At 40.4% G+C, this 13999-nt stretch overlaps 1 protein-coding gene across 7 annotated transcripts in view; it reads right to left on the bottom strand.

Annotated features, from left to right (window-relative positions):
• The window catches only part of KLHL32 (kelch like family member 32), a 67147-nt gene that overhangs the window by 20731 nt on the left and 32417 nt on the right, over nucleotides 1–13999 (bottom strand). For 4 of the 7 annotated variants that reach the window (XM_053381503.1, XM_053381508.1, XM_053381507.1 and 1 more), the window contains one exon: nucleotides 6695–6910. The exons of 2 other annotated variants lie outside the window; for them this stretch is intronic. In XM_053381503.1, the coding sequence (XP_053237478.1) occupies nucleotides 6695–6910 (216 nt within the window). Of the gene's footprint in view, nucleotides 1–6694; nucleotides 6911–13999 lie in introns of those variants that run through there. One more of the 7 variants, XM_053381510.1, reaches the window with a different exon arrangement.

Here is a 13999-nt window from a genome sequence, read left to right as displayed (position 1 = left end):
AGGGTGAGAGTGTGGCGGAGGAAATCACTAAATAAATACTAATAGAGGTGGGTAACTTGCAACATCAAAAGGACAGATAAACTCTCCAGCGACAGATTACCAGTTCTTGAGCTTTGGTTCCAGAGAAGCCGGACACAGCCATCAGAGCAGATGAAAGACCTGCACATGGACCAAATTTCTCAGACTGCCATCATCCGCTTTTCTTAGTCACTTCATTCCTTTAGCTCCATAAATTCTGATTTGTGGCTTTTGAGGTTTTTTCTACACAGGTTATCAGGCCTTGCAAGGGCCAGTTTTGTTTTGCTTTTTAATGATTATTATGTCCAGCGTGTTTTGGTTGTGTTTGGAGGTGAATACCTGTTCAAACTACTCAGCTATGAATGGTCATTGGGCAGTCTTTGGCAAGTCGCTGTTTCTCAGCCTGACCTCCCTCACAGGCTTGTTGTGCGGCTAAAATTGCATCCTTGGAGAAAGGTCATGATACAAAACATTATCAATAAAACTACCCTTTTCTTCTTCTCTATTCCATCTCAATAACTATATAATCAGACATCCGATTTCAGATGTACAGTCAGAGCACATTATGAGCTGCCAAGGCAGGGACTACAGCTCAGCACCGCAGGAGATTAGAGCCAGTAATGGTAGCTGCATGAACATTCATGCATTTCCTGATCAGCAGGTTGCAGCAGCCAATTTGGGTTCTTCTTTTCCTTAAGGTCTTGGCAGATAGATGATTACCAAGGCTGTTTTGTAGAACTTTCCGACTGACATAAATGTGTTTTTCCTCCCTTAGGCTGCATCCTCCCTTCTCTATTAGAGCCCAAGTTCACAACAAAATGCTTTGTATTACATGAGCCTCAAAGTGGAAAGCCTAACTACACACACATACTTGCTATCTGTTATCTACAGTTAATGTTGCCAGAGTTTTCTCCCATATATATCCACTTTCAGAGTGGCTTTCAAGTTGACAAGCCGTCTCTAACATAGCTAGATTTCACAATTCTTCTCCTAGTCTCCAGCACTGCTACAACATTCAGATTCTCCTAATTACTTCTTCACATATTAAAGGTAAAGGTAAAGGTACCCCTGCCCGTACGGGCCAGTCGTGACCGACTCTGGGGTTGCGCGCCCATCTCACTTAAGAGGCCGGGGGCCAGCGCTGTCCGGAGACACTTCCGGGTCACGTGGTCAGCGTGACGAAGCTGCTCTGGCGAGCCTGCACCAGTGCAGCACACGGAAACGCCGTTTACCTTCCTGCTATAAAGCAGTACCTATTTATCTACTTGCACTTAAGAGTGCTTTCGAACTGCTAGGTGGGCAGGAGCTGGGACCGAACGACGGGAGCTCACCCTGCCGCGGGGATTCGAACCGCCGACCATATGATCAGCAAGTCCAAGACGCTGAGGTTTCACCCACAGCGCCACCCGCGTCCCAATTCTTCACTTTTTCCTTACTAAACTATATGCCTTGTTTCCCCCTCACTTCTTCAGAGAGAGAGAGATCTTTGGAAAGGGAGGAAAGTCTGAAATTGTAAATATATGGACAGAACAAGAAACTTGTGCCGACTTCTGGGTAAATTAGAAATCTTACAGATGCAACTCAATAAGGGAGGGGGTTGAACTTGTACTATAGACAAATAATTCTTCGTGACAGCCCTGTCTCTTACTGCTGCATCAATGGCAGTATGTCAAATGCCACCACGCTGATGCAGAACTAAATGATCGTCACATGACCAGAAAGAGTCAAACTGATGTGCCCGCAGTGATTCATCATAATCATTACCATTATTATTTTATTGTTTATATATCACTCCCTTCTTCTCAATGAAGCTCAGAGCTGTGATGACCTACCTCCCCACAAGTGGTAGTGGTAAGTAGTCGTTTCAGATTTTGAAAAGTGATTTTCATATAGGAATCTACAGCAAGACCTCAAAGCCTGCTTAAAAAGGAAGAAAAGAAAAATCTTTCACAAAAATCAGTGAATTTGGATATCCTTCCTTTGTGGTTAGTTTTAATATTTTTTTTATTTAGAGTTATTTACATCACATTCGCGCGCACAAATAACTCACACTATAAAAAAATAGGTCAACAATGAAATGAACATAAGTTGTCTATCATTAATGTATCGGGAGGGGGACATAAAGTGCCTTCCAGAATTATTTTTTAAAGCAGGTCTTCAACAGCATCCTAGAAATGATTAGAGAACTCCTAAGTGCAGTCTCGCTGCCTTGAAGGCCCTTGTCCCTGGAATCTAGTGCACCCATCCACAGGACCAGGGACCAGGGCTTTTGATGCCAATTTTAAGACTGACAGGTTACTATGGGCAAAGATGGTCCTTAAAAGAAATACATAAGGACCAGGTTAGGACTTATAAAAGGCTAACATCAGTAACCAATGCTAATTGACTTGCTTTGATGCTATGCCTATCTGTGGGCGTAGGATGCATGGTATTGGCCTAGAGAGGCGAGCTATCTGTAAGTCTTGGATAACTGCCAGCAAGTGAACTAATGGGAGGCCCTGGCCAAACTGATGTATAACTAATGCATAAATGTTTTCCTGGGTGCAGACAAGTCATGACAAACGCTTGCTGTTTCGGTGTCTGTCCAGAGTCTGTAAAGGCAGCAAGGCTCTGCAGGTTGGTTTGTAAGTCTACATTTTATTCTAAGAAAGCACCAGAACTGATCCCTCTGGCATTCTGGGCATCCTTCTATTGTATCCCTGCATTAAACCCCTCACACTAGCCCTCCTTTGAGCCTGTGAATCAGAACAATTGCATGTGGTCTTAAATACTGGCAGTAGAGCGTGGTGGAGAAAGGAATAAGGATCCACACCCACCCACCCAAAATGGTTCCCACTCCCAGACTCCAGGCTTAACACAGCCCGAAGTCACAACAGGGTGACTTTTGCCCATGGTTGCTATGGACTGCGATAATAAGGAGAAAATGGCCTTAATGTTCTTATCGAAAGCAAATGAAATATAATCAATAAAATGCATTGTCTTCTCATTTAGTTAAATGCACATAGGGTATTTTGGTTTAAAAACACAACTTTTCAAACTTGTTTATTATCATCAACATCCCTCCTCATCACCCTCACTATTACTAGAAGCGCATATTTCACAGCAAACAAGAAAATACAGAACTATATACTGAAAGACTTTTCCTTGCAGCTCAGTGCTTAGTTGAGATAACTTCTATGCGTAGTCAGACCTCAATAGTGTTCAAAAAGTCAGATATATATTTTTCGTCTAACTACCTAAACCTGAATCTACATTAGCGGTGAGTCATCACTTCAGTGACACAGTGGAGGAATTCTTTATGCCTAGACAATATTGCCATCCACTCCAGGGGTCCTGCCCTTCGGAAAAGAAAGGAGGAGATGCACCACTAAAATTTTGGCTGATGCTTATTGGAAGCTCAGCCAGGGGATGATGCCTTGGGGTGGAATACTAAATCAGAGTTATTCCTGTGCATGCATGCATGTGCATACACAACATGGCTGCATATGGCATTGCCAATGTCACACCGATTAACGTGCTATAGTAACCAAAGAGTAATATTCCTCATAAGCTTCCCTAATACATACTCCCCCCCCCCAATCATTTGGGCCAATTTCCTCTTCCTTTCCTGGCACCTCCTGCACTGTTGTTGTCCTTTAAGACACGGGATGGGGATTTGTCAAAGTCAATGAGCACTTTATTAAAGGGAGAGTGCTCAGTAATGAACAATTCAGCAATTTAATGAGATTCTGTAGCTCTGTCTCCAGCCTGTATATCAAGTTTCACTTCTATAAAGCACCCTGACACTAATCCTCTGGCATACCCAATCTTCACCCTGGGCAGAATATTAGATTCTTCCATGGTATATTGCATTACCAGTATAACCTTAGCAAAAATGATGAACTTAACTACACTTGAGGCAACAGAGCAGGCCTGATTTGATTTTCCTGTATTGGGTTGACTATGAGGGAATTACTTATTTACTAAGATAAAGCAAAAACAGTTCCTTATTGCCCACTGAAAGCTTGAATTGGCAAATATTTATGTATGTCTTAATTCATTCTGGAGGACCAGGAATGAAATATATATATATATTTGCCCACAGCAGTAAAATAGCTTAAATATCCTACGTAACAGCATTAGTAACCGTTAGAGAGGCAATTATGATAACACCTAAAGTGGTCAGTGTACAGTTTGCTGCCACTCAGAAAACAGCACATTAACCACCGAAGAACACAGTGCTAGCTGCAGAATACACACCCTTTTTTTTCATGGGGGTTTCCTTTCTGGAAACCTAAAATACACCAAATAAAACACCTATTGTCGTCCTTCAGTACAGGAAGAGAGACACATTTTATGAAAATACAGGGCTGCCTTAGACACCCTGGAACATGGTTAAGTGGTTCTCCTGAAGGCACAAATTTTATGCTCACTGCTCAAACAAGGTATACAAGTGGCGACCATTTTGCACACATTCAACTGACGTGCAACTGCCTATGTGACAGTCCTTTTGGATGAGGTGGGGAAACAGGGGCAAGGCAGGTTTATGCATGTTCCACCAACGAACACGGGGGGCAGGAATGGAGCCTCTCCCCCAAATAGTCGCCACCTGTACCCACTATTCCATCCTTCTAAAACAACAGTAAAACACCAAGACACTGGCTACCACCCATCGACTGCTCTAAACACTTGCACAAGTAGCCCTTCCATCTGGCCCAGTTCTGATGGAATTAACTGCAATTAATCCAGAATGCGGCAGCTAGACTGGTGACTGGGAGTGGCCGCCGGGACCACATAACACCGGTTCTGAGAGATCTGCATTGGCTCCCAGTATGTTTCCGAGCACAATTCAAAGTGTTGGTGCTGACCTTTAAAGCCCTAAACGGCCTCGGTCCTGTATACCTGAAGGAGCGTCTCCACTCCCATCGTTCAGCCCGGACACTGAGATCCAGCGCCGAGGGCCTTCTGGAGGTTCCCTCATTGCGAGAAGTAAGGTTACAGGGAACCAGGCAGAGGTCCTTCTCGGTAGTGGCGCCTGCCCTGTGGAACGCCCTCCCAGCAGATGTCAAAGCAATAAACAACTATTTTACTTTTAAAAGACAACTGAAGGCAGCCCTCTTTAGGGAAGTTTTTAATGTTTGATGCTGTACTGTTCTTAATATTCAGTTGGAAGCCGCCCAGAGTGGCTGGGAAAACCCAGCCAGATGGGCGGGGTATAAATAAATTATTATTATTATTATTATTATTATTATTATTATTATTATTATTATTAAATCCTGCTAAACAAGAATGTGTCCCAGTGTCCATTGAGTGTGAGGAAAGATCCTTTCTTTGCAATTTTAATTGTTAGACTCAGATTTTGCCGAGTGATTTTATTGTACTGAACCTTTCAGAATTTTGTCTATATGCCAATAAAGGTTTGAGATTGAATATTCACCCCTCCTTCACCCCTTCGAGAAGGGCAAAGGTGGTTATACTAAGGTGCTGCCAAGTCACTCTGTAAAACGCTCCTCATGCATAGGCACTATGGAATGTCCTAGTAAGAAGTGCCCACTTGCAAGAAGAGCCTATTGCCATTGTAGCCCAGTTCAGAAACTTGGTGATGCCACACAATTCTCAGGAATAGGATGCGGGGGTGTCCAAGGATCTGTGAACTACTGGAGTTCATGTGGACATACAAATTTCATGAACCAGTCCCTTTATCATCATCACTGAGGTTGTTGCTTTAAACCCTGCCCTTCAACAAATTTCCAATAAGCATAAGCTAGTATTGGGAAAATAATACACTAATGCAAGAGGTGTAAGCTATACTATGTGCTACTGTAGTTTAAGATGCTTACACTAGATTTTCTGGCTTCCATTATATCTATATCTATATTGCATCTCTTCCTTAGCAAAACACATTTCAGGGATGGCACTGCATTTTTGTCTCATTGCAAACCAGATTACACTGAACACCAAGGGGCAGCACAACAGTCTCTCATCTTAATAATTTAGACCACACAATTATGCAACAAAGCAGAGAATGTGATCTCCCAAATGATTTTTTTTTAGATCAAACTAACATATTTTGCAGATATAAAAACCAAGCATGCAACCCTTCCCAATGTATTAAGAGGTATCTAAAGGATGTAACAGAGGTCACCTTCAGAACACATGGATGGACACTCAGTGCATTAGGACATTACACAAAATAGGCCACCTAGCAGTTCGAAAGCACGTCAAAGTGCAAGTAGATAAATAGATACCGCTCCGGTAGGAAGGTAAATGGCGTTTCCGTGTGCTGCTCTGGTTCACCAGAAGCAGCTTAGTCATGCTGGTTACATGACCCGGAAGTTGTCTGCAGACAAACACCGGCGCCCTCGGCCTGTAGAGTGAGATGTGCACGCAACCCCAGAGTCATCTGCTACTGGACCTTACGGTCAGGGGTACCTTTACCTTTATCCTTGCCCAGCTCTCCCCCACCCCAGGGTTTGGTCATGAAGCATGAGTTCTGCTGGAACAGCACTCCATTGCACACGGTCACAATTCCTCAGTACACAGCCACAGTCAGATTGTGTCTCAATAATTTTCATCTGTTGCTTCCACAAAAAACGTGATTTGTTCTTAATCATTTTCTTTTCTGTAATGCTCAAGGGTCTACAGTACTAGTCCTCCTACAGTTTAACATACACTTCCAATTATCATTGCACTTTACCTGCCAAATTTGTTCTTCGCTCAGTGACGTGAGTCGGTCACTCTTCAAGACCTCTCGGATGAGGCAGTATGGTAGCGTCAGGACTTCTTCTGGGTGGTTCTTCTGTAGCTCAGATAGGTGTTTTACCAAGAAGTCAACCACCGCTTTTTCCAGTAAAGTGAGGTTAAATAGGTCAGCAAGTTTATATAGGTCCAAGTAATTAAAGCTATTTAACTCCTGGTTAAATAAAAGAAGAAGAAAAATTAGGAGAACAAAGTTCAAGCAGAACTGAAAAACTCAGCAATGTGTTCAAACACTGCATATTTATGGTATAGAAGAAAACACGGTAATCCAAATTAATCCCAAATAAACCCAACCTTGTTCCCATATGAAATAATTCATTTATCTACAGACAAAGAGACATTTTAGGGGCTAGAAAGGGAAGGTACAGTACCAACTTAGGGACTTTTAAACCAACATCTGCTGATTCACAAAAGAACAAATGAGAGACAGATTAGCTAGTGTGTAAATCAATCAAATTTCTTTTGTAACAGGGAAATTTGAGAGCAATCTACAACAGCTGTCACACCTTCCTTGGCTTTGGGTGAAGATGATGATTTGAGGGAGTTTACATTAGCAGAAGATTCCTCAGGAAACCTGGTCTTTCTTAGGGTGATTTAGAACAGAGTTATAGGGGAAGAAATTCCACCTAGTCCCTGAAAGAACATCCAGAAGATGAAATGGCTCTGTTTCAGAGAAAATATATTAAAAACAATCCACATATGGTATCATGCCCTGATGAGATTTAATGTATCTGCTAGGTACCATGTCCCCAGTTTTGGGAGAGGCCTAGTGCTAGGGTTTGAAGAAGTTATAGCCAGCAGGGCACATATATTCATCTCTGGTGGAGTGCCCACACTTATTGAGATTTTGGGATACAATATCCCAATGTCATAACTTGAAAAACAACTTGCTAACATCACTGAAAGTACAAGGCTGAAATGGAGGAAAAAATAATGGATTCAAGTGTTCAGAGAATTATCGGTTGATGTTGTTTAAGAGGTCAGGTCCTTTGGATAACTAAGATAATGGTGATGAGACCCATAATGAGAAAAAATATTATGCCGTCATGCCATTGCAGTTGCTGAGTCTTTTCTTTTGGCTGGAGTTATTTGTTTGCTGATGTTTCTATTTGATTCAAGTAAATAATTGTGGTTCTCAATATTATTATTTATAAGTGTGGAAGATGACTTCAGATGAAGAAGCCCTTCTCTTATTTCAAAATAGATTTGTGTTTCTTTAACAGTGCACCCCATACAAGGCTTCTGGAAATTCAGGAGAGTTTCAAAAGCAGATTGGAATCTACCATTCCAAGTTTTAAAAAGATCAAATGGGAAGAGCCCAGTCCTTGGGCTCACCTAATGCAGCTCTTCAAATCCTGGCCAGTGTGAAAAGAAAAATTATTGATATTAGCTATCACAAGCACTCCCCATATTTTCTATACTGGCATTATATACTGTTATCACATTTTATTCTTGCAGTAACCCAGTAGGAAAATCAGGCCACAATACAGTGACAGGCTGTGTAGACATTTGAACCCATGTCTCCCAAGTTCACTGTTCCACACTCACTTCTCTATAACCTATGCTTTCACTCAGTGTTTCTCAAACTTGGGCCCTCAGGTGTTGTTGGATTACAACTCCCACCATCCCTAGCTAGCAAGGGATGAAGCGAGTTGTAGTCCTGCTTTTTAACCACTGTTTTAACCACTGGGCTGCAGCTATCAGCTACCTCTCTTCTACATATGGTCAGTCTGATAAACAACTTGAATATGGAGCTTTTAAGGATCTCAAACTTTGTCCCACATTATTATTTTAAACAGCACCGAGTCCTTGCCCACTCAGGATACAAGAACTTTAGTTCTGAATTCCACAGCCAAGGAAGCTAAGTATATCAGCCTCCTCCGACAAAATTCACTCCATTGTAATACCAATCACTTCTTCAGCTTAAAATTATACACTGCGATACACTGCTACCCAGCTGATGAAGCTGCATGCCAAAAAATGTCATGCTGAGATTGTGAGATGTATATTACTGATCAGATAACCCACCTTCCAATCAGCGATAGGGCTTTGGAAGCATAATGACATGACAAAAGTACAGGAATTGTCTGCAGGAGTTGAACTTTTTATCTTCTTTTGGTACCCACCCCCCTAAAAATATATTAAGGCAGTTATCTGAAACATAGCAATCTAAACTGCCTCCTTGGAATGCATTTCAAAACAAAAATGTTATAGGAACAGTAGTATTTTTTAAGACATCTACTAAAAAGTAATTCGGTTCAAAAATGCAGTTATAGTTGTTAGGAGCAATCCAGAACTGACCATAGCTTGTGATAGCAATTTCACTTTCAAATGCTTTACCGTTTTATTATTATATATGTTACATTGAAGTCCAATGACATACACATGTGAAAGTCTGGACCATCAAACTATTTATTGATTGTTCTATATAATGTATACCATCAACATAGCTCTATTCAACTTTTGTGCTTGCCTGCAAATTCAGAGGTACACACTAATGAATAATGTTGACAATCACTGGTTGGCTTCCCCATCCCTGTTTCCTGTTTTGTTACTCCCATAATCTCATATAGGTTTGTGATACTACAGAGAACTCAGGTGGGAGCAGTTTCCTTCAACTTGTCCTCAGGTGTTGCACTAGCCTACTAGACACCCAGATCTCTCTCGTGGGTCAGGCGGATAATTTATAGGTCCACTGCCAATCATCAATTCTCAGTCACCAATGATAGCCAGGTTTCCTGCAGGCTGCAATAAATTATATCACTATTAGCTATTGGGTACCTTTGTAAGAAAATGGGGCACATTAAACTAAGGAGGAGAATGCCAATACTAAATGTGGCTCTACTGATGCATGTTCAAATGGCACAACCCAGCCAAAGCATGCTTAACCCTACTCATTTCAAACTTATAAAAATAAGTGAGGCTTACAATATTTATCATTGACTGGATTATGCCCTGTTTCTTAATTTAGTGACTGGATCCAGACTTTGGTCCTGCCAGGAAGAGCATCCTCTGAGTGCAATTCTGCTCAGAATATAGAGCAATATGGAAGGTGATACTTGAGGTTGCAGGGGAAGGGAGGAAATCAAAGTTCCCCACTGCCAGCACTGGCTCAAAATACTTACATGATCAGAAGGAGCTTTTCCCATCTAACATATGCTTTTTATTACTATTTATTCATGCAGTGATTAGCCTGGTTAGTTAAAATGTGATCGAGCGTACATAATTTAATAACATTTTAAACTGGCTGCCATTTTTAACTACTCTTTATTTTATTGTGATATTGGTTGCTTGCTTTTGAATTAGTTCGGAGAGGAGTTGTTCTGAATTTTACTGTTAATTGCCTTAGGCTTTTTTTTTTTAATGGAAAGGTGGAGTATAAATGTAAAGAAGCGAAGCAAAATACTTTAGTGTTTTGCTTCATGAAAATGCTCTCATAGCTTGTGAATGTGTGTCGATTCTTTTCAAACTCTGTTTTAAAATTAATTCGATCATCTGTATTCTAGAAGCCTTACTGAAAATATCATAGGAACTTTTGCACACGGCTGCAACCCTCTGAACACTTACATTGGAAACATATCTTAAAGTTGGAAGGTACTTCATCTAGTCCAACCCAAAGGCCAATAAAAAAATGCAACTAAATTCAGGGGGGTTTACTTTAAAAAGTAAATGTGAACAGGATTGGGTTGCAGAAAGGTTTAAACCATGAGCGTGCACTTAAAAAATCTTATTGCATCAGATTAGCAGAACTTCTACAAGAGAGCTTGAAGGATATTTTTCAAAGTGCCCACACCCCTAATAAATGATATATATGAGTCCAGTGAATTTGTATGGCTCACAGCACTGCAAATTATACTGTACCTATGGCTCTCAACATATACACATTACATATGCCAAAAGAGACACCAACTACAGTGTATAGGAAAATACTCATCAACATTCTATTTTAGTATTATTTCATATCACTTGTTTTTCTTTATACGTTTAAGAAAAGCACTGCATGTGCCACCGAAAGGATGTATGTAAGTAAGAGGCTGATAAATGAGAGTTAATCACAACCAAGTACACAGCAGAGTACAATATACCTCTGTTCCTGTGTGCTGTGCTATAAAAAGAAAAGAAAAACACAAGGAGAACTAAGGGGAGAGACTGCATTTCTTTATGACCTTATTTGAAAGATAAACTCCTTAGGGAAATACAATTTATTCAGATTATCAAGACCCTGCTGTGCAAATCTACAATCTGGGAGCACACTACAGAGATCAAAAAATATTTACTTTATTCTGTTGGGTATAAAAGCTTCTAATGAATGCATAATTAAGACAGGAAAAAGTGTATACAGCTTTAGAAATTCCATCGCTCAGCCAAGCCATTAATATCCAAGGCATCATACCCAGTTGTTACTCCACCTGCTTTGTTTTTGGATTACAGAATAATTATAAATCAAGGTATTACGTGATTTTCAATCCATATACCACCAGCCCTTCCTATACGCAAACATGATGCACTGAAGGTGATTTTGCCCCTCCCTTCATCAGTTCCAAGATGAAACGATAATTCAATTTAAAATATCAAAAAGTGTATATACTGCAAACTACCAGCTAGAGCTACAGAGTTTGTATACATATTTGAACAGCAATAAAGAGATAGTTTTATATTTAACTGGTTGCATTTTATGACAATAGATACTGACTAATAAGAAATAGGTAATATACTAAAATTATGTGGAAACCATATATAAAATCCTATCTACAGAGATTAACCTCCTCCCCCAAATATACACAAACACACGCAGAGAGAAAGACCGAGCGCACTTGGCAAACCAACGTCCATCCTATATTAAATGCCAGATTTTTATTTGACTATATAATCAAACACTATCTACACCTTAGATTTGGCAGATCAACATATATATAAGAAAACCAGTCCCTTTCAAAATCACTACAATTTCCAGCATTTTATATCATTTGCCACACCATAGCTGTATTAACCCTGCAGAGGCTTAATTGCAAACTCACATCTATTGCAGCATAATATCCACACAGGTAGGCATACTTTCTGCGGCAAAAAGCGACCATGAAGCTCCTCTACAAACCTCATTGACATAATTAGGATTTATGCAAATATCTCAAGTGTTCTTGGGTATCTTCCATTCATTTCAACTGGTATTTAGGCAGATAAATTCCTAGGAGATCTATCATGTCATTGATAAATAATACAACAATAACGTATCCATCACCTATTAACTCTAGGAAGCACACAGCTTGGATCAAATTATAAAATGAAACATCCAATGAGATAAAGGAACATTAGCCCAATTCAACGTAGGATTAAAAATATTAAAATACGTTAAAAGGCCTGGGTAGACAGAAAGACCATGGCCCAATGCGGACAAGATGTCATTATAGACATCGAGTGGGCCACTCTAGGGAAAGGGGGGCACCACTGAAAAGCTGCCCACCCCTAGGGTTGCCATAGGTCCAGACATATCCAAAATACTGCAGTCAGCAGCAGTGTCCGGGCAAAAATGGAGAAAAAATTCCGGGGAAATCTGACTGTGTTGCAGTGCTGTTTTTGCCACCCCCCACAAAAAAAAAAAGTTCAAATACAGGGTTGTGGTGTTGTTGTTGTTTGCAATTTTGCCCAAAAAGCTAAGCAAACAGCTTTTCTGTCCAGATTTTCACTGTTTTAAATAGGGCAACCCTCCCCACCCCAGATTAGAAGCACCATTTGGGTTCCCAAACTGCCTTTCCCTATATCTTTCCTGCTAAAAATGCCCCCCTCCGTTCTAATCCTAGTCAAGTCATGTGCTTTAATACTAACCCATGGTTATCTTTAACTTGGCTTTGCACAATCCCATCATTATCATTAACATTGTTTCAGATGTTATGCTAATCACAGTTAACTGAAAAAGAGATGAGGAAGGTGGGGTACAGGAGATAGAAAAGAGGAAGTCTGCATGTCCACAGGAGACTTTTGCTCTCTTAGCTGTGGTTCAGAGATTGAGAGAACCAGTCCTGTCAAAACCATTACTGTTCCCAATATTTCACACCCTGCGCCACATCTTCCCTGCTAAGTTTCCTTTCCAGATTTGGCACTCCTTGTATGCTCAGGGCTGCAACCAGCAAGGGCTCTTCACATGTGGCAATCTGTTTCCACCCACAGATCCTGCTTTTTTCTTTGAGGCAGGGGTCTTCAGGATATTTCAAAACCTTCTTGACTGCAATGGCACAATAGAGCTTTGATGGCCTGCAGATACATTTTAGAACCTACTTCTTCAGCCTGATTACCCAACTTTAAGATACACTTTCTCTGCTCCCTACCGAGATTCCTGCATTGCAGGGGGTTGGACTAGATGACCCTTGGGTCCCTTCCAACTATATGATTCTATCAACCCAGACCTTGCCAACAAGAGCAGATTATTCGAATTTCATATGTACTTTTCATTAATTCATTCCAAGTACTGAACATGTGTTCTTATTTTTGTGGTGCAGGTTTCATATTTGATTGGGGCTTTACTTTATGTAAGCATGAATATATATATAGAGAGAGAGAGAGGGAGAGAGAGAACAGAAGTCCTAGGGCCCACCTAATAAGTTTCCCACTTTGCTAAAAGCAAAGCAGATTATCACTTCTATTTTAGGCTGCCGAAAAGAATAATCACTCAAAACCCGGCAAGCATCTGACAGACATCTGAAGATGAACTTATTCTTTTCCCATCTTAACCTTTCTCAGTAGCTTTTGGATGAGAAACAAGATTTAAAATATGAAGGCTACTCATTCTTCAGAGATGTCTATTAACATGGATAAAAACCAATTTAAAAATTTTGTGCATGTGGGTGGATAGAACTGGGGAAGCTGAAATAAAATATTCCTCCATTTCTTTCCAAGAGCTAAAAGGGCTACATGCATCTGGTACTCATATTTCCTATTCTCTCACATTAGAGAAGCAAGTCTCCTCTTTCAGGTCACGTATCCCACATAAAAGTGCTAAACTAATGCCGTTTAATGACAAATTAATGTCCATGAATAAAAAATACACCTCTAATAGCATAGAGTAATTTGCCATTACAATATCATCATTGGACATGCCCCTGGTTTAATACGATGTATTTAATTCATAACTTAATGAGTGATATATAAAAAGAGAGAGATGAACCCTGCAATTACATTTATGTGAGTCTGTCACCTTATTTGTAAAACCTTAGAGTCATTTACATTCAAATTAGAACAAATGAGTGAT

Source organism: Podarcis raffonei, chromosome 3, assembly GCF_027172205.1.
Source record: "Podarcis raffonei isolate rPodRaf1 chromosome 3, rPodRaf1.pri, whole genome shotgun sequence".
NCBI lineage: Eukaryota > Metazoa > Chordata > Lepidosauria > Squamata > Lacertidae > Podarcis > Podarcis raffonei.
Note: the sequence above shows the minus strand (reverse complement) of the source record. Positions and strands in the feature narration are given on the sequence as shown.